Below are 25,346 nucleotides of genomic sequence, written 5' to 3' on the forward strand. Positions count from 1 at the left end.
CTTTAATGAAATACTTAGAATACTGAAAAGGTAATTTTAATCGAGAATGTTGAAAATATCTAAAAAATGTAGTCAAGGATATAATGGAGTTATGAATTATGAAAAATAAAAGTTAAGGCTATTTAATAACTCCTATTATAAGGTGCTCTGGCTACGAAGGGATATTCGGTGAGAGGGAGAGCCGAGAAGCTCATCATCTTCACAGCCCAGAACATCACTGTGCCCATTCATCAGCGTTATGCTAACAGAACACCCACGAAAAGAACATAAGCAATAACACTAGCTGGGGCGTAACGGCAAACTAAGCCAAAATACTTAAAATAAATATGCCTGAATTCACTGGATGGACTATACCGTCCACTGGCAATACCGTGGAGCCATTCTACGACACAGATTCTAAATTATTCCGAGGGAAGGCGAAGCACAGAAGCGTGAGCATGTTTGCTAACGTAGCAGAACTTGAGCAGGGCGAGTTGGAGGCACTTCTGATGAATCAGAGCACCACTGCACGAGCTGTGTTCTATGAGGTCAGCGGATCTACTAAAACCCTCTGGACAGGACTAGGAAGAAACCCGAGCATCTCCCTCCTTATTTGGATGGTGAGCGTTCTCAGTGCTGGCGGCAAAACTGTTGGACCGGGAAGGGCATCTCACAAAGCCCACCCAGTTACTACACAGACAGATCAGAGGATCTCGATCCTGGATCTTCTCGAGAGCTCTCTGAAAGGTGATCTTCCTACTCCTTTTACATTACAGGAGACCGAGGCTCAGAAAAATCAGCTGTCCAGATTCACCACAAACTCTAAGGCAATTAAAGCCATGTTATGGGTATGCATATGGGTAACGTAGTTACTGGAGCAGGGACTGAGTAGTTGATTCAATCAGCTGTGAAGACTAACCTGGTATAACACGGCCACCATAGCCTGGCCAGGCTATGTGTATTTTCAGTAAGATGGATTCAGTTCCTCAAAGAAGGGTATGAAACAAAGGATAGATATCTCTGGTTTAAAAAAAGAATCCAGCAATTTATGACATTGCAGAAGAACTTCATGGATTTTCCAGTCCAACTACTTTGTAATTTTATGTTACTGATGGAACTGTCCCATTTTCATTGTCTTTGTTGACATTTACTCTGGTAGTTGCTGTGTATCAAGCGATTCTAACTTTAAACCAAACAAAAGCAGAGATGAGGTATAGTCAAAAAAAGCACTGACACAGGAGTCAACAGAGCTAGTTCCTAAAATAGTCACTTGGAAAAGAAAATATAAAATTGTAAAATATCAAACATACACAAATAAGAAGTATCATCTATTTCTCCTACAGACAGCAAGCTAAAGCACGGGGAAAACATTCTTTTCCAAATTAGGTCTTGCATCTTTTTATAACTTTGATGAAAGAGGCTTCGGCTCACCTAGGAATATCAAAGCTATACAGCTGCTAGATAATTACAGAACTTAACTACAGACAGAGCTAACACGTGCCTATTACGTGTAAATTTCCCCTGGACTGTTCATTCCCCTTCTATTGCAGTGTTTTTATAAAAATCTTGTGCATGAGACAACATTAGCAAAGTGATCTCATCAGTAAGTGGACCAGCCAGGCTGGTGCTCTGGTTTCATCAACTTCACTTTAATACTAGAAACGTAATTTTCAGTATGGCTTGGACTCAGAACTCTGTCCCAAGTCCCACACTGGGAAGGGCTTGGAGAGAACATGGCTGCTCTCATGCCTGCAGGCGCGTCATCCTTCAGACACTGAAGGTGCCCCGTGCTGGAGGCTGCACTCTTGAAGCACTTGGCACTTCCTTGCAGAGGCGGAAGGTTCTTCTTCATACAACAAACATGGCAGAGAAGATGGACATGACATGAAGGTCGGTGTCTGCAGTGTACCATGTCCATGAGGCATGAGCAAAAGGTCTGCGGTTGAGAGGACTGGCATCTGGGGGATTGTTGCTCCCACCTGCCTTTCTTCCATTAATCCTCCATTGTTTCATGTGCTCCGTGTAGCACAGAATGAGGACCACAAATGGTCCCATCATTCAGGATTTTCCCTGATTGTTGCTTGTCTAGATTGCACGTATCTCAGAGGAGAATAAAAAAACGTGCAAGGGGCGCTGGGGCCCAAGCACTGAGAGTGATCCACACTCTCAAGAATAAAGCACAGTCACTCTCAGATGGGGAAAATACTTAAACTCAGGCGTCCTGAGTGAGGGATCTCCAAGGTTGACTTTTCAACCCTTTTTTACCAAAGGAATTCTAAAGATGCTTTACTATTAAGGGAAAGCTTATGGACCCTGAGAGCGCCAGCCCCTCACCTCCACTCGCACGCCACACACACCCCTCCCTCGGAAAGGTTCACTTAAAAAAAATCACCCACAGAGAAACTTCGTACAACAAACACAGAAACGTCAGCCGTTACCTCCAGGGAGTCAGCCTCACAGTCTCCTTCCTCCGTGTTCCTGCCCTTCTCTTCGGTAATGGTGTTCACCATCTCAAAAAACCTGTGACGAGAGCTGGCATGTGGTCACTCATGATATACACGACATTAAATACAAGCAAGGACGTTCCAAAGTGACTTCGGAGCAAAAACAGGAGCTGAGAGCCGGGCAATAAACAAACATGAGTATCAGAGCAAAAATGTGATTTTGCAAAAAAGAAAACACAGGTTGGTAAGATTTTCCAGAAATGTCCATAATATATTACAGAGTTAGAAGAGTGCGGCTGACAAAGCCATAGAAACGTGCAGGATGTGGACTTGGACACCTGACCGAGGATGTCAGCATTTGCGTGATGTGGGGCGAGCTCCTCCACTGCTCTGAGCCTCACTCAACTGTAAAATGGGGAACATACTCCCCTCGCTCCCAGGTTGTCATGAAGACGGCTGAGGCAATGCTTGCAAAGTGATTAGCACACTGCGCTCATTAACTATCAGCTATTTCTGTTTTGCTGCTGTTAATACTATTTAAAATGGGACACAACAAAACCACCTTTCTTCTGAAATAGTGTCTAAATTCTAGGGTGACTGTTCGATGCAGTGTCGGCCACTACTACCTTTCATCTCAGCCATTCAATCTTCTGCCCGAGCATCTCAACATCACACACGCGGGTCCCATAAATTCAGTCTGAAAAATACTGATGTGAATGAGGAGCAGCTGGCTTATATGTTTGTGACAGAAGCCACCTCTCTCTTGGTGAAACGTTTTCTTCAGGAACTCTCCTTGTTAAGTTTTTTTCGGGAGACCAATGCAGAGCCAAGAAAGATAATTACTACAAGAAATGGACTTGCCCCTGCAACACTAGCTGTGTGTATCTATTCCGAGGGGATGATCACGGTTCCAGACATAAAGTGAGGCAGGTGCCATGAACAGGGGCTGACAACTGCACAGGCAGGTCACGCTGTGCACTGCCAGCTCAAGGCAAGAGCAGGTTACGGTGGACAACCTACCATGACTCAGACCCTTTCTTCTATCTCTGTACCTTTTTCTATCCACCCACCCATCCATGTAACCACCCACCCATCCATCCAACAATTACTCATCGATTGTCTACTAGAACGAAAAACTGTCCTGGCCTTTGGGAATATGACATTGAACAAACAGACGAGTCTGTTTGGGAGTCTGAAGCCTAGCTATGGAGCTCGTATGTGGTGCCTACTTCCTCACTCTTCCTTTCTCTCTACACATTTCTTGGAGGTCAAAGACAAGAAAAAAAATTTTCAACCTGATCAGAATAACTATGCTCTGATGAAGACTGAAAATCGTGATGAGTTAGAGACAAAAGCAAGTTCAACCAAGAGAAGGAAGAAAGTGAAAGACCTAAACAAGTCCTGGCTTTGAAGACAGACTTTAAGAACTGGCATAAGTAAAGGCTTCCATCAGCTCCTCACACAAAGTTTTTCAATGTGAACATCTCTAAGCAGACTATAACACTCGCAGTGGGCTGGGAGCACAGAGCAAATTTTAGGAGCTTGGATTCTAGGTCACATATGCCTGGTTCAAACCCCAGATTTTATGCTTGCTGGCTATACATGGTTATGGGCTAGTTAAACTCTCCAAAACTCTACCTTTTTTCCCTCTTTTCAACAAAGATATTGTATGGAGTTTATTTGAAGAATAAAATACATATTGGGTCTTGGGTAAGCACTCCATAAATCTCAGCTATAATTATCACAGAGACAAATCAATGGCCTTGAGAATTAAGTTGTAAGGAGAAACGCAGACCACGTATGTGCTAGGAGCTCTCCCTTACTTCCAAGTCTTTTTACTATATATTTTACAATAACGAAGATAAAACTCTAGTCACGAATTGTCAATTAAACAAACATTTTTTTGTACCAAGATAAAAATAACTGACTGTACACTTTAGTTGACATATCAGTCACTCATAATGGGGTTAAACAGTGACCATTTGAATAAGAACAATCCCCAGCCAAATTTTAAGTCCAAGCTGGCTTTCACACACTTTGGTTTCCAATCTGTCACTCTCTTCTCCAGGTCCCCAGAGTCAGTCACTGTGTTCTAAAAGAACAGGAAGCCCCAGAGAAACACATCCAGGGAGGTTAGCACAAACACACTACGTAGTTCCCAGATTTTAGATTATCTTTTATCGGTCAGATCAGATCACTGGCTCCTAACTCAGTCTGTACCCCCCAGAAAATCCAACAGAATTAGTCTGGGGTGGGACCCAGGCATTTTTTAAAGCTCGCCAGTGGATTCTAATATGAAGCAGAGTAAAGAGCCTAATTGTAGAAAATGGTAAGATTATTCAATAGAATTCAAGAATAAAAATTTGGGTAATCAAGTATTATAATAAGTGAGCACTTTAAAAATAAGACATAATAGTTGGCAATTAACTGGTAAGTCTTGGTTAAGGTTTTGTCTGTGGAAAAATAAATTATGACTAAGAAAAAGCTTGATTTATTAAAGAGAACTCCCCAAATTCTTTGTCAAGCATACCACATAATTATAAAACATTAGCCCAAATGAAATATTCATATAACCACATAGCCCAGAATTCTTTACAGGAGCCTCACGTTCATTCATCAATTAAAAATAATCATCAGTAAGAACAGTCTTTTTCACACATAAACAGGGACTAATACGTACTTTTTACAGTGAAGTTCTGTACAGAAATAGATTTGGAAATCGTCAGAATTATGAAGCACATAAAGAAAACAGCATCGTTCTTCAAATTTAGAAATACTGGAACAAACAAACAAAAAAGAATTATTCAGGCAAATGCCAAAACTTCTACGGATCTGTAATGAAAAATAAATACTTTTTATATCCAATCTCAATTATGATATCAACGTTACTTACAGCAAAAAGTTATAAATAGCACTTTAAAAAGTGATATTCCTGAAACCACAATACTAAAATTATTTAATCTTCTGAGAGCTGTCTCCGGCTCACACCTGCAGATGGGGCTGCTCTGGGGTGGGGTAAGCACCAACCCACAGGTCCCTCCAACCCAGCACGGGGAAGATGCCCTCCCCACTACGGCACTGAACTATGCGCTGGGTGGAGACCCATACACATGGACTGGCTGGCTGACCTTGGTGGTTCGGGTTCCATGGGATCTGCAGAACAACGGTCTGAAATGCTTCCAAAGCCAGGAAGGCAACGTGCGAGGGCAGTGAAAGAACCTCATGAGTTCTGAGATTTCAGGGGAGCGAAGAAACATGGACCAGCACCTGGTTTGAACTCGGCAAGTGGTTTACTTTACAGCAATTGAAACAATTTTGAGTTTAACAATCAGGTCACGCTGTTTTATGCGAAGGGTTGGTAAATATTTTCTGTAATGGGCCAGAGAGTAAATATTTCAAGCTTTGCAGGCCAAACTACTCAGTGTTGTCATTGGAGGAGCCTTAGACAACACACAAATGAATGGACATGGCTGAGTCTCAATAAAACTTTATTTACAAGAACACGCAGTGGGCCATATTTGAGCTGTGAGCTGTAGTTTGTGAATCCCTATTTTACGCCTTTGCATCTGCTGTTCCTTCAGTTTGAAATGCACACCATTTTTGACTTTATAAAGAAAATCTATTCATCATTTAAGGCCCAGCTTCAGCCCTGACTCCTCTCCCTTCTTCTACCTTTAACAGAAAGACTTCCTCTTGCACCTCTGTTCTGTGTACACACTTCTGTCATTGCTCATCTCACACTACTGTCATCAGTTGTTACATGTCTGTCCCCAGCTGAGCTGGGAGCTCTCTGAGAGTCGAGGTCATGTGTTAGTCATTTTGTGTTCTCAGCAGAACACAACTCAATATTGGGCACACAGCTGGAGCTCAATAAATGTTGACTGGGCTGAGCAAGTTTTGAAGAGGTGCAAGACTGCTGACTGGGTTGGGTTTTCTCTGATGGTTTGTCATCTTTTATAGAGGAGGAAGCCAGGAAGAGTTGTCTCTCTTGGAAGGCAAACACTGGAACTCAAGTTTCCCAACATATAAACCGGCATTAGTCAGGGGTAAGCATCCTGTGCATACGTTGCAAATCACAACAAAGGTTACGTGATGACCCTTTCCTAATTAAAGAAAATTAATTCATTGGATACAGATATGATAAAGTGAAATTTATGTTTACCAGATTTTCCTAAATTGCTTAAAAATGCAGGAATGAACATGGGCATTGCTAATGACTGGTTTTAAAAATTAAATATTAAGGGAGTAAAACTTCGCCTGAGAAGGCATGGCTCGGAAAGGTACATAATGAGTCAGCCCACAGTCTTGCTTATTTCTGTTCATATCGTTCATGAGGTAACAGGTGGTTTTACAGGCAAACTCCAATTATCAGTGACTCAGACGTTCTACCACTTCGTGCTCCAATGAAACCAATTACTATTAAGCCAAAAGCAACAGGGGACTGCAGAACTGGCCTGCAGAAATCTGTTTGTTCTCATTTCTCTTATGTGGGGATAAAGAGTAGTAAACACGACTGAGTTGGTTTGAAATTTCCAAGAGTTGGTTTAGCATGAGCTTCTATAGAACAAGTATTTAAACACAACCACTGACTCTTGATTCTGAAAAAAATCTCTCTTCTCAATCCCAGGAAATGGCATTTCCTGAGCCACTGGCATTATGACGAAGACATCAGAGCTGAACCCAATAGCAGTCAGCCACTATAATCTCAAGAACACTCCATTAACGGCGACCTTGGGAAAAGGTTTTAAAAAATGAATTCCCTATAATCTCATCCATTAATACTAGCTACAGGACACAATCTGGTGGATGGCATGTGTGATTGGATCCATCTAAGGAGAGATTAGTTGCTGGTATACTAGACCAGGAAACCATCCTAGAACATAAACCAACAGCTCAACCAGCTGGAGGGGACCCACACAGCTCACTTTCCTCTGCACCTTGATTTGGCTTCACCAGTCCCATTTACCCCTCGGTCACCATATTTAATAGGTGACAAGCACAGAGTCAGTTCACCCAACAGTCAAAGTTCTGTTGCAAATCTTTTCTTAATGGAGACAGTGAGACTGAAGAAGGTTGACCATTTTCCTCAACACAAGAGTTCTTGAAGTTCTCTGCATTTTTAAACCGTGACTGAAAGTCCTGTCCAAGACATTCGTAGTCTAGAAAACGGTCTCCTAAGTCAACAAAATGCACCAAGGAAACTTACCTCACTCCCCTGACAGACGAAGCACTGAAATTCCACTCATGGATGCCCTTCTGGAACACAGGAGAAGAACAACACACACGCTGAGTCAGCCCACCGAAAACAACACAACAAGAAATGTGCTTGCTTTCTTTTTAATAATACACACAGAGTAACTTTTCCTAGTGCCTAATTCTTCATGAACAAATTATCTGGATGGAAACTGCGATTCATTCTCAAGCCACAAGGGTGATGTTTACGGAATAATTTCCATGCTTGAACAAACAGCTTCCCAGAGAACCCAGATTTAGTCTCATTAAATTCTAAAATTTGATTTTTAGCAGATTAACCTAATAACTGCTGTGTCTTAATTTTTTAAGTAAAAAAATGCAGTGATCAAGGTAATTCAATTATTATAGTCAAGCAAGATTTCTGAGAAAGAAAAACACTAATTTGAATAAAATCTCTTTAAGCCTTTAAAGATAATTATTTCTGAATAATCTTCAGTTAAATTTTCTAGCTAAAATGTTGGTCCTATTTCTTCAGAAACTAGTACAGCAAGTATGAATGTGTATACACACACATGTATAATGTTCATCATAGCGACAATGTGTTGTTACCTAATTTATGCAAAACTCAATGTACTAATAAAGTTGAACACAAAAAAATTGATTATCATGTGATAAACATGAGTGATCTGCAGGGCTAAGATGAACAAAATGTGGGAATTTATTTCTTGAATTTATTACCAAAGCCAAGTTAAAACTACTATTGAATTCATATGTCTCTAAATTAAATAAATTACAAGATGGATTACATTCTCTCTAAAAATACATCTGATAACAAGATAGAATTACTAACATGAATATTTTTACAGAAATAAAGTAGTTGATACATGCGTCTCTGTTTAGAAAATACTGTACAGTAGGCAATTCAGACTGCAATTCAATTCTGTGAGTGTGAAACAAGCAGGAAAGCCGCTCTTACCACCCACTGAAACACCGCCAGAGGGTGAGGCTCGCCTGGGCTAGTGACATGGTGACGAAGCCTGTGGCTCCGAGGGGCCCAGAGCTCTCCATTTGGCCGAAGCAACTCAAAAAGCTGTAATTTATATCCACAGCACCTAGTTCCCTGCTAGGACCGTGCAACTTAAAATAGAAAAAGGTCCTCTCAAACCCAAAGCAGATTTATTACAAAACTAGTTTCAGCACACATCAGTCAGGTCACGGGGGTGACCTGCACGGGCACAGAGCAGGAAGCCCAGGAAGGGGAGAGACCGCAGAAAGCGGGTCACAACGGCTGCTCTCCAAACCAGAGGGCGGAGGGAGATGGACTCAAATAGCAGCCTGCAGCTTCAGCGGGTAATTTGCAAACTTGCTTCTAAACCCTGCTGGCCTCAGGTGACCTTCTAGACGTGGGGGCTCCAGGAGCTGCAGCTCTTACCTGCTCACTCCTTGTACACGGCGCAGCCTCATCCTCAGAGCCTGCTCTCTAAGGCCACCCCCAGGATCAGGAGGTGGGGACCGCGTGCAGAGCTGGCAGGGCAGCGTGCAAACCCACAAATGAACACAGCAACCGACAAACGCCAACAGGACAGCACTGGCAAAATCTCTCTTCGTCAGCCCTGTTCTGATGGAAAGTCCATCTTCCACTAGCAGCCGAGGAGAGGTTTCCCAGATTGATTGGCTGGTTTTGTAGGAAAGGAGAGGAGCCTTCCAGAATGTTAGGTTCCCGCAGGGTTGCAAGTGCTGCCAGGGAACGTCCCACGTGAGTGGTGTCACGCCCAGGGCCTGAGATGGAGTGATCTGCAATAATTTGGAGGCTCCTCTCCCTACCCTCCTCGCTACCGGGACTCCCCACACAGAGGCGCTGGTGAGCTAAAAGCCAACAGGTGAGCTGGAGGCTCCTGGGCCCGTCCGGGAATCAGGAGAAAAGGGACGGCCAGAGGCAGCGATGGAGTGATACCTGGTCCCAACAAGCCCCAAACCACCACTCGACCTAATTTAATCAGCACAAGCACTGTTTTCCAGAAACTGGGTGGCCTCCCCTCCTGTGCCCCAGCTAGTGCCAGAGCAGGGACTGAGCTAAGGGGGCAGGAGTTACACTGGCAGACACTGCTGGCTCCCTAGGCAGTGGCCATCCCTTCCTTCTTCACTAACAAAAAATGAATTTCGTTCAGGTTCAGGTGGTGACGTTTAGGGACGGTGAAATTGGTCAGTCTGCATCGTCAGGGTAAGGCCATGTCCTCTGCTGGTGGCGGCTTAGGCAGGGACACACGATGCAACTGCTGGTATGAAGGAGAGGGCCTGACCCTCTTCTCTTGGATGCTGCCTGAGAATGGATGCTTGGAGCCACGATTTAGGACATGAGAGAAAAAGCAAGCACCTATAGAGAAGCCAATGCAGAATTCTGACACTGAGAAGCCATGGAAATCACCCCCAGAATGACCCCACCTCAGAAGTGCTTGTAACATGAGATAACAGTTCCTTATTTTTTTATTATTTATTTTCTTGGGGAAGATTGGCCCTGAGCTAACATCTGTTGCCAATCTTCCTCTTTTTGCTTGAGGAAGATTGCTGCTGAGCTAACATCGGTGCCCATCTTCCTCTATTTTGTATGTGGGATGCCGCCATAGCACGGCTCAATGAGCAGTATGTAGGTCTGTGGTGGGATCCAAACTGGTGAACCCCAGGCCACCAGAGTGGAGCACACTGACTTTACCACCATGCCACCGGGCCAGCTTCAACAATACCTTATTTTTTTAAGCCACTTTTAGTTGGGAGTTTGTAGCTAAAAGCATCCTTGATGCATGAGAGCATCATATCATCAAAGCCTAGAATCCGAGGTAAACACGTTCCCCTCTAAATTTCCCTAGTCTTCTCTGAGTGGCCATTGGGTGGAGCTGCAGCGAGGTTGGCACTTGGCATCTACTGGGATGCTGCCCCCCGCGACCTTGGCCTGAGAAAGCACGGGACAGATGGGGTGCCTAGCCGGCAATCAAGGAAGGGATTCCAAACACCAACCACTCAAAATATCTTGCAAATAACTTCTCTCTTCCTCAGGCAAGGTTTCTCCTTCAGGTGTGCGTGCAGACTTTCTTCAAGCGCTAACTTGCTTTAAGCAGCAACATCCCGTTGAACAAAAATTTGTTCAAAGATTGGGATTTCAATTAATTTTGCCCCTGTATGTTGAGTAACTAAGAGTCCCTGAACTCTTGGGAACTGGTAAAATGATCTTAAAGGTCTGAAGTTGGAACATAAAGTATATACTAGCTCATATAACTGTTCATTCCATATTTTAGGATGAAAATATCGAGAGACGCAGGGAGCAAAGAAATAAATAAGGCAAATGAAAAGCAACACTCTGTTGTTCTACTTGTAGAAAAAAATCTTAAACGTCCTGACAAAAACAATCCATTTCCTGTTTAAGTAAGACCTATTAAACCTGTTGCTTATCTGTTAATTAGTTACTACAGCTGCTTATATTAACATAATAATGTTATTTTTATTGTTTGTCCTTATTCCAAGTGTATCACTCCACATATTTTAAAAAATAGAGAAAATGGCAGTGGTAATGAATAGACTATGGATAGAAATAGAGTTTGCAAAGAAATGGAAATAAATTCAAAATGAAAACCGGCTGACTTGAGAGAGTGTAAATGAACGAGGAGAATTTTTAGCACTAAAGGTAACAGGGAGTGGGAAAATGCAAATGTAATTCTTCCTGATCAAAAGATGGTAAAAATGGAAGCCGGACAGTTCACAGCCTGGGTTCGTTTGTATCCTAATCTATTTACTTCTTAGCAGAACATAAAACTGTCTCTACGGTTGTCACAAAACATAAGAGAATCAATAGAGGCCTAACTTTATTGAGTGAAGAACCTCCAGAAAGGGGAAAATAATGACCACTAGTTGGAAATAGTACCCATTTTCCAAAAACCTCTGGCTTTCTTTCTGTTCTTTTTCTGTCTTCCAAGTACCTCTGGCCCTCCACTTACTCTCCGGCCTTGCTAATCGCTAACTGCTTTAGCCCCATTCTGTTTCCAGGTGTCCTTGGATAACCTCGCTCTTTCCAAGCAAGCCTTGGAAAGTCTCCTCTCCTGGGTAATAATGTCCGCGTCTCCTAACCTCTCTCAGATTTGTAGCTTTCATGGGATGACTACTTGGCTTCTGCTTGTGAGAACACATATGCACGTACTTCGAAATAATGTAAATACAACACTGTGTACTTTAAAACAGTGTTAACATGTATATACATATAGTAGTTAGTCTCAGTTTTGTCTCTGGATAATTTCACTTGGAGTCACGCCATCCTGCCTGCTAAAAAGACTGGTCGCTTCATTGCATAGACATGATTGATTAAATAACTGGTGGCTGGTAATTCATCAACCTCCATCCCTCTCCCTTCCCCAAATGTCAGGGGTGGGACTGAAAGTTCCGACCCTCCCATCACTTGGTTGGTTCCCCTGGCAACCAGCCCCATCCTTCGGTGCTTTCCGAAAAGTCGCCTCATTAATCGAACAAAAGACACCTTTTGGTTCTCAGCACTTAGGAAATTCCAGAGGTTTTAGGACCTCTGTGCCAAAAATGGGGACAAAGACCAAATGTATATTTCTTACTATAAATCACAGTGTCACAGTGTCCTCATATAACACCAACCACCTCCCCAGTGACGGTTGCCCGACCTCTGAGGAGCTGAGCAGGGCAGGACTTTGGGGTTCAGTCCACGGGGCAGTGCCCTTATTCTGCTATCGTGTTGTCATCACTGCTGTTAAAATACACCAAGCAGTTACTATACGCCAGGCTGGGGGCAGGACCCTCCACCCACACTATTTCATTAAGTTTTCACAACAGCCTTTGGAGGTACATGTTATTATTATTACCCCATTCCACAGATGAGGACCCTGCAGCTTGGAGAAGCCACGTCAGGTCTGTGGACTCAAAACCCACGTTTTAAAAAATCGCAACCCCATAGTCCCAAATGTACTTCCTAATTCTCTTTTCAGGAATTTCTGCTTTATTTTCCCCCTTTGCATCATTCAGTATACCTCCATATTTTGTCTATTTGTTTACTGTCTGTCTCCCTGAGTAGAAGGCAAGCATCAAGAGGGCAGGAATTGTGCTTATCTGGCACACATCCGTTTCCTGGTGCCCAACACAGTGCCTGGTGGCATGTGTCACCAAGTAAGCACTCAGTAAGTACTTGTTGAGTACATGGAGGATGTTTAAGGAAAATTATAAGGGTATTTTGGAAAAACTACCAAAAAACCCCACAAAATACTTTGCCATAAGACATTTCTCACTTCTGTGGTTTACCCTGTAGACTGGAATCAGGTCTTGAAAAGTTTCTGTTTTTTAAAAATAGTAGGATGATTTGTGCATAGATTAAAATTGATGACATACAGAAGTGGAAAAGGTTATCCAGTTGATTGCTATGGGTGGAAATAAGAGTGTTTATGGGGCCGGCCCAGTGGCGCAGTGGTTAAGTTCACATGTTTCGCTTCGGAGGCCTGGGGTTTGCTGGTTCAGATCCCGGGTGCAGACCTAGCACCGCTCATCAAGCCATGCTGTGGCAGGTGTTCCACGTATAAAGTAGAGGAAGACGGGCATGAACGTTAGCTCAGGGCCAGTCTTCCTCAGCAAAAAGAGGAGGATTAGTGGCAGATGTTAGCTCAGGGCTAATCTTCCTCAAAAAAGAAAATAAATAAAAATAAATAAATTAAAAAAAAAAAGAGTGTTTAAGATCTTTCTGGAAACCAGTGGCAGCGCAGCCCAACTCGTGTCGTACCCAGCACACAGAGCCAGCAGCTAATCTGAGACGTGGCAGCTCCTTGGATAACTAAACAGTGAGACATAAGGATAGCCCTCGTCCTACCAGCAGAAGATGAGACGTCACGTTATTCGGACATTGCCTAGAATTAGGATATGCATCTTCTAAACCATATGTTTTAAGTATCAGTTCTTTGGTATATAAATTAATTTGAAGCATGAATTTACAAAGGGAGAAGTATTCCAATTTTGATGCACTTTGGATGTTTATTCCATCTACAAAAAACCCCAAACAGCTCAATTACATTTTACTAAATGAGTGAAATCCATAACCCAAGTTTAACAAGTTTCACACCACAGAACGTATTTATGCCATGATAAGTCTATGGTCAAGCTCTTTCTTCTCACCTAACGCAGACATTTGCTGGAATACATAAATGCTAGCAGGGTGTGCAGTCCTCCGCCACTAAAGCTCTTGTGACAACTGCACGACTCACCTTGTCATCTGGGAGCACGTGCCAAATGGATATCGTCTTTTCCTCAACTTCATTGTTGATAGATAAATACGAAGGTTGATAGATTTTGGTTGGTTCTAAGATCAATACCTTGAAAACAGAAGACAAAGAAACGAATATTAGTGCCCTGAGACTTCAGCCATGGAGAGCTGCTCTGACAACAGCGCACTGATGTGGAGACTCTCCCATGAGGCTCTGGGTCCATCGCTGGAGCAAAACCATTTTCACTTCTGATCACTGCCATCCCTATGAGTCCTCTGAGCATTTTATGGTATTATACGATCATCCTAAGTTCCAACAGTACATCACCTATTATTGCTAAAGAAATTGGAAATAAATTTTTGAAGCATATATACAAGTTCAGCTATCCCCGGGGAATCTATTAATGGCACTTTTTAAAAAGCTCTTATTTTATCATGCTGTACATAATCTATTTATATAAATATAAATGTGTCAAAAAAAAGGTAGAAATGTGATGAAACAAACAATTCTGTACCCAGAAAAGCAGAGATTCCATATATAGGATGCCACATACCTATTACAGGCTTTCTGCTGCCACACCTGATCATAAAGAAGGAGTGTACGGTTTTCATACCCATGTGGATGGATTGAGAATTGATTTGGGTTATTACTGAAAGTTTTTTATATAAACCAAAGAAGTGGACGTAGCTGTATGAAATAATAAAAATGTTTTTGCACTGCCTTCAAGATAAACAGGTCCCTTCAATGATGATATATTTAGCCCTGTGAGGGAGAAGGAGATAAATGAAACTTGTTGGTATTATGGAGATGCATGAGGGTCCATGATAAGTGGGGGCAAATCTCCATCAAAGGATTGCACGCAGAGTTATATCAACACTAACATCTCATTTAGGAGCAAACAACACGAAAACACCACCCATGCCCTCATTTCAAAGGCGCTCAACTATTTCTATTTGTACAGATGCTTCAAGACACCCACGTAGTCTGACTTTCCTATGCACTTAAACAGGAATGTTTAAAAAGAAAAGAAAAGCCAATACTTAACTAACAGAGAAACTGGAACAGTTCTTTCTACTCCACTGCTTAAAAGTCAAGAAAATTGCCTTTTATCAGGCAAGTTTACCAAATAAAAGTGGAGGAAAAACCCTTCGGCAGGTTCCATCAACAGATTCACAACATACTGAACCTAAGTGGAGATGGAGCCAGAAGTCGGGCTAGACTGACTCTCGGCCATACGCTGCAAACCAGATGCACTCATTTCTCACTAAATTTCTCATAATGATACCAGCCTAGGACAAGGCGGACAGAGGGAAGTCATACTGTAACTCAGAATGACCTCTGACTAACTCGCCCACACGGTCTGCGTTTTAACTAACACCTAGCTGAGGTGATGAATTCGCATGCTCTGCAGATTTTGTAATCCTAGCTGACAGGTGTATCTCCCCATAGCAATAGATGATAAATAACTTTGTTCTTTTGAGTTTCTTAGGAATATGACAACCTCAGAGAACATCATCTATGCTGGCTTCCGTCATCGGTGACAGCTGACAGACCTGATGTGGTGCCTCCAGTCGCCGATGCCAGATGGTCATGGTTCCTGAGCCTCTTCATAGCCCACCAGCCCCTGTATAACTCCCCCAAGATTATGTGCTTAAGATGGTCTTTGGGACACGAGTCCACCATCTTCCAATTTTGCTGGCGAATCGAATAAATCCCTTTCTCGATCACCAACTCATTTTGCAATTGGTCGGCTGCAGGGAGCAGAACAAGCCTTGCTCAGTTACAATTTCAGCACATTTATTTAAGTTAAGAGACAGAGAAGTAGGTAAAAGGGATTAGAAAAACAACATTTCCTTTACTCTTGAATATAAAAAACTTTAAGGGCTTAAAGAATGGTTGGTCAGGCTCCAGCTATGAAAACAAGGCAGGCTAGACCGCAAACAAGCATGCAGTGAGAGCCCACGGGCAGCATATTCTGATTCAGGAACACGCCAGGTGAACCAACGTCCAAACTCCAATCGAGAGAGAGTTCAGTGGTATTGATGAGTAATGGAAGTCAATTCGCAATCTACACTTTGCAGAAATGGCGCTCTCAAATCCGAGCATCCCAGTGTCGGTGAGATTAAAACAACTAACAGGGAGTAAATGTGGGTTTCCCAAAACCGCATGCCAGTCCCTGCCCTGACACGTGAGAAGGTACCTAGTTCCTTGATTCCGCGGGTGCCCTACCTAACAGCAGACAGGGCCGCCACCAGGTTATCTCTCTCCTTCCCAAATTATGTCTGTATCGTTGTCTCAAATATTTCCAGTAGATACAGTCTGAACTTTGTGTTCTTATCTTGAGACAGGAACTAAAAAACTGGTTGCAATGATCACTGTCTAATGTTTGCTGAGCCTTTTGATCTGCCCTTGAAACTACAGAATATGAGGAATTCGGAGCATGCATTACAGAGGTCACAGAAAGGCTGAGAAAAGAGCAGGAACAGGAGGCAACGTGACAAAACTAGCTCGACACAAGTTGCTGGGAGTACAGGCACTCCTGCTTTTAGTTTCTGATCTTTAATGTTGGACAACATTACAATCAACTGCTAACTTCATGGATCTGAAGCAGGAAGGGAGACAGCAAGGCTGACGAACTACAATGACCAGATATGAACTCGGGTCTCCACATTCCTCATCTCGCCTGACATCAGGTGATGGGTTGACAGTCTCCTAACTTTTCAATGTAGGAAGGAACGAAAAGAGACTCAGAACAGAGGTGAGGAAAATGAATTGAACTGAACCCAAATAATAATAAATGAAGGGGCCATTCAAATAATTTCCCAGAGGGACTTTCTTCTGCTTTCCTTTGCTGAGGGTCACAGTATTTCTTGGAGGAATGAGAACAGATATTGTAGTGACATACATGGAAACAATCAAATTAAATATTTTCTAACATACCTCATCCTTGTTTTAGTCAGATCCACTCTAAAAGGAGGATAATGTTATCATCCGATCAAGACCTGCCACCCCTTCATAAGTGTGAGCCTCAGATGCTACTCTAAGGACCTGAGGAGTCAGTGATCGAAAGCACCACGGGGACCAGGGGCCTGCTGTTCTCTGTGCAGTGGAGGCTGGGTGGCAAACTCCAGTGATGCAGAGCATGGGCCTGGTGGGAAAGGCAATGAGGAATGCAGGATGGATAGCACTGTGGTCAACATCTGAGATGGCACAGCTGGTCCGCTCAGTAGACTGTAGCTTTTGGAAAACGCAGTCACTAATCACCAGTCTGATTTTTCAAGAGCAGTCAAAATGTGGATCTTCATGTGAACTCACTTCTCACTTGACATTTTTATCAACTTTGTTTTTCAGCTGAAATACCCCACCTTTCACTCATTTTCTCTATCCTTGCCTCTATTTTCTTTCACATAGCAATCATAGTTATTTGAAGTCCTCATGTGGACTCCAACATGTGAATCACCTCTGGGTCTGCCTCTATTGGCTGTTTTAGCCCTTCACTATCATTTTTTCCCTGCTTCTTAGAATGTCCAGTAATCTTTGATTGCATCTGAGTGACACATTGCAGAGGCTTTCTGCTGTGGTATTCTCCAGGTATCAGTTTCATTCTCAGTGTGCCACCCTGATCCCATCAAAGCGCAGGCTTAAGCAGGCTTTGTTGGGGCAGGTCTGTCTTAGTTTTGTCCTTACACCTAGGGCTTTCTACTTTTCAACTAAATTCTTCAAGGTCTCATCACTCTCGCTGGGCCCAAAGTCCAGCATATTCTCTGTGCATTGTTGAAGGTCTGAAGTACCTGCTCGGCTCTCAGCCTTCTGAAAGCTGCTCTCTGCCACTTCTGGTCCTGATCTCCCACAGAGCAAGAGAACTTATCTTAAAGAGGTTTAACTTAAGCCCCACAGATTTCATTCAAAACCCAATTTTAGTCAAACACTGGACCTGTAGTCCTGCCTATTCATGACGTGCTTACACCCTACTTGCTCTATCTAGGACCTGCCCCAGGACTCAAGGGAAATAGCCAGGCGGGATCCTGGGATTCACCCTTCAAGGCTCTCCTTTGCCAACACCCTGTCTTCATATTCCAGCTGCCTCAGGGTCCCAGACCCTGATCCCAGCCTGCTCCGCCCAGCAAGGATGCCACTCCCCACTAGGGCTCCACCTCCTTGGGCTGCGCCAGGAAAAAGACCTTAGGGAAAAACCAGCAGATGGAGGCGGGACTCCATTCCAGTACCTCCCATCCAAGGATCGCACCCCTGCGATGAGTGCTCTAATGCCTGCAAACAGCCGTTATTTATACAAATACCCATACCATCTACTCCATCATAGCACTGAAAGTCCAACTCTCTTTATCTTTAAATGTTGGCAATAAATTCTTCTTTTTCAATTACTGAGTGGTCTTTTAAACATATGAACCTAATCGTATGCACAACTTCAGACATAATAAGATAAATACTAATTGAAACTACCCCAATATGCCATTTTCCACCTATAAGTTTAACAAAAGCAAAAATCTGATAAATATACTTTTTGGAAAGACTTTAAGGAACAGTCAGTTTCCTATGTTGCCACTGGGAATGTCAGGGGACACAATCCCTATGGAGGGCAATATGGCAACACGAATCCATTCCACTTCTGGGAACTTATCCTATTGATATATTTGCACACGCGCAAAATGGCGTAGCTACAGAATTATTTAATGCAGCATTATTTACAATAACAAAATGCTGGCCACAACCCAATTATCCATCAATAAATTATATTAAATAAATAATGTTAAAGAAATTCTATAAATTTGCTTAAGGAAATAAGTTAAATTATGGTACAATTGTACCATACTTGCAATACTATGGATTTGTAAACACTATGGAATCACTATGATGTTTTAAAAAAGAATGAATAAGCTCTCTATGTAATGACTGGAACAATCTCCGTCACAAACTGCTGAGTAAAAAAAACAAACAAGATGAAGAACATAGTATATAATACTCTTTTTGTACCAAAAAAACGAGGAGAAACAATAATTATAGTTAATCTTTATGCTACGTGGGCTATATGCCTGATATCATTCTAATAGTTTCAAATCTATGAACTCATTTAATCCTCATGACAGGCAGGTGCTATTACTGTCCCGTCTCGTAGATGAGGAAACTGAAGTTCAGAAAGGTGAAGTGACTCGCTCCAGGTGACACAGCCAGCAAGCGGCAGAGAGAGACAGCACCCAGGCCGACTGGCCGGAGAATCCACTACACCAGATGGCTCTCGAACTGCTACATTTCATACAAGGAACTGAGGGAAAGCATTTAAGAAACGCATGCTAATGGCTGCCTGGGGAGCCAGGACGGAGAACTGGGCGGCGTGGGGCAGGGGTGGGCAGGATGCGTTTCTCTATCCGCCTTCTGCTACATTGTAAAATTTTCAAACTGTGGGACTGGGTTGCCCATTCAAAAAATTCAATTACCGACATAAAATAAAAACAAAACAAAACCTCATGCAGGTCGCATAAAAAGGATGAGGGGCTGGATTTGTCTCGTGGGAGCAGAAGTTGGCGACCTTCACGCTGGCACCTTAAGACATCTAACTTCTCTGAGGGCGCATCTGAGTTTCCACTTGGTTTATGGGGACGGGAGACAGGGGCTACATCACTGTTCTTGGTGCAATTCTGAGGATAAAACTTCAGGGCCCGTATTTCCTGGACACTAAGGAAGGAAGTGCTGAGGTCTGCTCATGTGACTTTATCTTTCTCATCTATACGAGAAGTAGTTTTGGTATTTCTTTCCTGAGGAAGATTCGCCCTGAGCTAACATCTATGGTCAATCTCCCTCTTTTTTTGTGTGTGAGGAAGACTGGCCCTGACCTTGAGAAGCCCAGTTTTGAAAAATAAAAATAAATATCACAATTACTTTGAATAAACATGACTACAGGTCGCAGCATTTGACTAAAACTGGATTTCGGACGAAAGCTACGTGGGCTTAAATTAAACCTTATCAATGTAAGTTTCTTTGCTTTTTTAGAAGATCAAGACCAGAAGCGGTTGCAATTTATTACCCAAAAGTTAGTATTATTTTTCTGCTATCCTATCACCTAGATTGAGATGAAAAAATCCTACATATTGCTTTAGGTATTTTTTAAAGGACTATCTTTGCAGTTCCTGCAGTTCTGGATCATACACGTAAAGGCAGGAACGGCTCGTCCTAAGGCCATTTCCATTGAATCTGGGACATCCTGGCAGACTTACATTTGAACGTGGTAGTCAGCTTTTCTGGAATTCACAAAGATGAAGGAACTATGAGAAAGCCCAGTGTAAGAAGAAGTAGAAAACTGTACAATTTTGCACTCTGCTGAACAACCAACCACGAGAAAGCAACTTGAGTATTTTACCCTAGTTATGAATTCCAACGAAGGAAGACTGAGAGGTGAGTAGGAAAACACTGCATTGAGAGTCTTTTCACAACAGGATAGCCTCAAAATAAGCCACAAAGTTCCAAAAAAGGAAATGGACTGCTTGAAAAAGACAAACAATATGTCACAAATACATCTGCAGTATGATGCACACGGATCTCACTCAGTCTTCTTCATGGCTGTGTGATATTCTAAACGTGACTAAGCTGTTATTAGCTGAATCACCCCTTATGGGGGATTGTTTCTTCATTTCTGCTTATAACCACAGCTCCAACAGATAACTGATGTTCTGTTTCTGGAGGATAAATTCATCCCTAAGGTAGGATTGCTGGCCAAATAAGTATTTTTTCAACATTACTAGATATTCCCAGATCACTGTCTTAGTGTTCCTTTAAAATTGAAGGATATAGGATAATATAACACTCACATGCCTACTACCCATGACAATCAAGGGTTAATATGATGCCATATTTGCTTTAAAATCTGTTTTAAAGAAAAGAAATGTCACAAATAAAGCTGACGTCCCCATGATCCTAAGGGGGAGCAGAATACGCCACCCCAAAATATGCCACTTTGGCACATGGACTGTTTTGAGCTGAAGGCAATTAAGACCCAGGAGACACAGTAAAAGCTTTTCCCTCTGCCTTCACTGCCTCAGAGAGTTTAGACGGGGGGCGCCTACCGGGAAGAGCGCTACCACCAGACCACTTTTCACGTCAGAAGACGTGCCTGCATGGCAGGGCACACACCTGCTCACCAAACAGTTGTTCAGATTGTCTTCCTCCCCCTGGAAGCCCAGAGCCCACCCGCCCCTCCCTCACTCAGGACGGCGCACCAGCCCCCACCGCCCCACTGCCCCACTGCCCGGTCGCGCGTCTTTGTGTGGCCCTGTAAGCACGTAATTGAATTTGTCCTTCTGCTGTTAACCTGCCTTCTGTCAATTTGACCATTAGACCAGCCAAAGAACCCACAAGGAACAAGGGAAAGTCTCCCTTCCCCACAACCCTCTAGACAATCTCTCATCCCCCTTCTGAGCTGATTCCCTGCAGGATCCAGCAACCCCAGGGCCACCAGCCGTCTCTAAAAACACCACGTCCCCAAAGTTCGCCAGCTGTTATAAAACTTATTTTTTAGTCTAATGAACAAAAAACGGTGTCTTGTTTTAATTTGCATTTTTTGACTACCCAGAGCGATTAATTATCTCCTCATATGATTTGCCCATTTTTCTTTTTTTGCTTATCAATTTGTAGGAGTTTTTTTTTTGCATATGAGGCAAACTGATCATCTTGCAGCATTAGTATTAAACCTCTCCTTGTCTAGTATTTACCATGTTTATGATGTTTTCACTGAACAAAAATTTGAATTTTTAATGAAATCGAATTGGTCAGTATTTGCTTTTAGGGCTAGGTCCTTTTCTTGCTTAAGAAAGCCTCTCTCGCCTGGAATATATACCTATATTCTCCTAACTTCTCTCCAAATATTTTCTGGTTTTATTTTTTCACATTGACTTATTTACATTGTGACATACTAATTCATATTAAACTCATTTAAATTAGCTTAGAATAGCTAATATGAGTGGTTTCCTTTTGCAACCAGTTTTCTGGCCGATTGAGTCAACAATCAATTAAATATTTCAGTTCTGCGCTGTCCTCTCTCACCACCACGTCTGTGACCAGCAGAGCCCCAGCAAAGGCCAGCTGCCAGCTCCCTCTGACATAAGTATTGTCCTGGGCTACACGCTATCCAGGCTTGAAAATCAAGTGAACGGTTTAGTTTGCAAGGCTTTTCAAATAAAGACCTTGCTGGGCCTAAGGCCTCATCTGGAACAAGAGTAAAGAAAGCATGTTAATGTCAGCAAGGAGCTGAATTACAGGAAACAGATGACCCTCAAAAGAAGATCTGGAAGACAAGCTTCCTTAAAAGAGCTGAGCATTGCCACCACCTCTGCGGATGGAGACTGAGACTAGAGAGCTCAAACAGAGATGCACGCAGCATTTGATGTGGGAAGAGACTGTGTGCACAGTGAGTGCCCACAATTCTTGAGCTGGATGCCAAGCTACACTGCTTTGGATGGTATTCTGAGAACATCAGGTTGGGGATGGCACCAGCTGAGAATATGAACCATAGATTTTCAAGTGCGTGTGTGCGTGTCTATTATACATTTCTATATACATCTCTCTAAAGCCCAACAGAGACCAGCCAAAACGAGCTGCAGACCAGGACCTGCAAGTCTTCATTTCTCATGATCTAAAGCACCGTAAATAGTGTTGGGACACGTGGTCCAACTCAGACCTACGTGGGTCAGTGGTGGAGACGGAGTAACAAAGTAGGGGAGCCTGACTCCTCACCACAACAACGGTGACGACACTGACGACAACGTCAACAAATCTGCAGCTTTAATTGAAAGCACCCATCTGCCTCGTCTGAAGAGATGTCTTGAATTACTGAGAGAGTCTCTCCTCCCGAAAGCACGCTTTACAGCTTCCAAAAAGAAACCACGAAAATCCACAGCAAAAACATAGAAATGTATCCCATTCCTCTGGTTTTGAGAAGTTATTTTAAAAAGTAAGCTAAAGCACACCAATTTGCAGAAAATGAGTATTTTACCCAGATAACCATCGTTTCAGGGCCTGAAAATCAGCACAGCAGAAGTGTCACCATCACAGAGTTAAGATGTTCTTTCAACAAAAGAAACGAGATGGGAATGCAGATTACTCACTGGGAACCTCACCACCGCCACGTCCGTCTTGGTGGCCTCGACGAGGAAGTCCATCCAGAAGTCCACGAGCTCCTGCTTGGCCACCGGCTGTTCTGTAGTCAGCTTCACAAAATGCTTATAGATCAAAATTGTCTCCACAATAGACCTGAGGTACCTAGAAGTCAAAAGATATGAAACACATAACAGGCAAATTCAGAACCACCTGTTCCCACGCATTCCAGTCTCATTCTGTAAACGTCCCTTACATATACCCTTATTATGCCTTCAGAGTCACCAAACATTATTCGTTATTTGTCACATGTCATGTACTTCCGCACATTATCTCATTTAAATATCACAAAGATTCAATAAAGTGGGCTGTTTTATCCCCACTTGAAAGACGAGGAAACAGGCTTGGGTGGCCCAATAACCCAGACTGGGCAATACATCCACTTAAAACATGACTTTTAAAATAACACCTGTTTTCTATTTATTTGTTTAAAATATGCTTTTGTTTTAGATTATGCTTCTCGGAGAAAGCTTTTCTAAATAGGCCCTCTAAGGAGATCATTATCTTGCTCTGAAGCAACTCAGCTTACATATTATACAAATATCCTCAAACCTGGTAAGACAAATGGTACTCGAAGCAAAAGTCAGGAAGGAATGAGGAGCGAGCTAATGCTGCGAGCTGCTGGGTGTGGGACACTTTGTGAACCATAAACAGGGAGCTGACGCTGAGTTAGTGGAAACCTAAGGCACTGCTTTGTGGTTGCTACTAGTGCACAAAATAATGCCTGTTTTCTTGTCAACAGCAGCCATAACACCTAAATCCACAGCTCTGCACACCTGTGCTTCAGCCTCCTCCCGCGCCCCCCGCCCACTGTCAGAACGGCCACCGTAAACACAGAAATTCGCCTGCACGTAGTGCACACATTCGAGCGTTCACTTATGTCCTGTCATTTGCTGAATGACCACTGCTGTCAGGTCACCGACCGTACAGCACTGTCCTCAAGCTGCACACGTGCCAGGAGACAGAAATGTTAAAGGCATGAGAGCCCATGAAACAAATACCAATGGGGCTATAACCAAATGGAGATACGACTAACAGAAGTCACACAGTCAGGATCAACAGAGACACGACTAAAGAAGGATGGGAACATGGAGGAAGAAATTCTCCTGACATGAAACAACCACACACGTGTGTGCAGCATCCAACATCTTCTATCTGGGTGTGTGGGGGGGCTTTAGGTCAGAGTCTCAGTGACAAGCAGACGTGACTTAGGAGTGTCCCCAGGTAGAGAGGAGGCTGGAAGACACATTCTGGGCGCGTCTGGCATGTTGGGTGCAAACAGAGGGCCGTGTAATGCCGGGGGTGTGACAATAGCTGAGGCCGAAGGATGACAGGCACACCTTGTTTGCCAAGCAAGGAGGCGGACTTTATCCTCCAGGCTGTGAGGAGCCATCAGCCTGTTGATTCAGGGATGCCGGTGGTGGGGAAGGGTCGACCATTTCAGGAAGATCGCTACGGGAGTGGTTTGCTGAAGGTGAGGACGTCGGCAGGAAGCCACGTGGGCCCACCTGGTGGGTCCTCCTCCAGCGGTCCCTCTGATGAAAACAATCACGGCCCGGGCTCTGAGCCGCGTGAGCCTTCTCCAGACCACAGCTAACCTTTCAAAGCCCTCACAGCTAAGGGCCACTCATCACAGAGGACACATCACAAAACCGGCACTGTTCTCCAAAAGAGCCCTAAACGATTTGGAAATAAGTGACAGGAGCTGTTTATCAAAGATAATTGTATAAACACATGACAGTTTGCTATTACCATGCCGGCGTCTTCAGTTTGAAAAGCTTTTCAGAGGCCTGAATGACTCTCACGTGGTCATTGGCCAGGACACTGGCGCCCAGGAAAAACCCGACTTCCCAGTAGCTCTGGAGCTTTTCCAAGTTTCCCTTTTTCCCCAGAAGGCTGCTGAGCTTCACGCCTAGAAGACGAACGGTAAGCACAACGTTACAAACACACAGAGGAGGCAGAGCCGACTTCTTATTAACAAGCAAAATGAAGCTCTCATTCTTCCTTTCAGGTTAAAACAGCTCTGTTAACTACTGATTCTAAAAGGGGTGTAGGTTCATTGTAAAAGAATAAGTCGGACTAATCAGAAAGGGCCACAGAAGAAAGTGAACACTACCCTTTAATTCGAAAGCCCAAAGATAAGCGCCACTGTCACTTTGATGTACATGATTCCAGAATCTTCATGTCGGCCTGTACGTGCACATTAAAAGGTGATAACGCTGAACACCTTCCTGTGTTACCTCCTGCACTCTCTCGCTATGTCATGAATTCTTTAGTTCCTTGAAAGGGAAATATGCTGAAATTCTACCAGCCA

At 43.3% G+C, this 25,346-nt stretch overlaps 1 protein-coding gene across 5 annotated transcripts in view; it reads right to left on the minus strand.

Moving 5' to 3' along the window:
* Positions 1–25,346, minus strand: part of MAP3K5 (mitogen-activated protein kinase kinase kinase 5) — a 180,551-nt gene that overhangs the window by 54,626 nt on the left and 100,579 nt on the right. For all 5 annotated transcript variants that reach the window (XM_023651182.2, XM_023651183.2, XM_070225547.1 and 2 more), the window contains 6 exons: positions 24,785–24,944; positions 22,984–23,137; positions 13,871–13,978; positions 7,630–7,679; positions 5,104–5,199; positions 2,418–2,499 (listed from right to left, as the gene is read on the minus strand). In XM_023651182.2, the coding sequence (XP_023506950.2) occupies positions 2,418–2,499; positions 5,104–5,199; positions 7,630–7,679; positions 13,871–13,978; positions 22,984–23,137; positions 24,785–24,944 (650 nt within the window). The remainder of the gene's footprint in view (positions 1–2,417; positions 2,500–5,103; positions 5,200–7,629; positions 7,680–13,870; positions 13,979–22,983; positions 23,138–24,784; positions 24,945–25,346) is intronic.

This window comes from Equus caballus, chromosome 10 (assembly GCF_041296265.1).
Source record: "Equus caballus isolate H_3958 breed thoroughbred chromosome 10, TB-T2T, whole genome shotgun sequence".
NCBI classification, from domain to species: domain Eukaryota; kingdom Metazoa; phylum Chordata; class Mammalia; order Perissodactyla; family Equidae; genus Equus; species Equus caballus.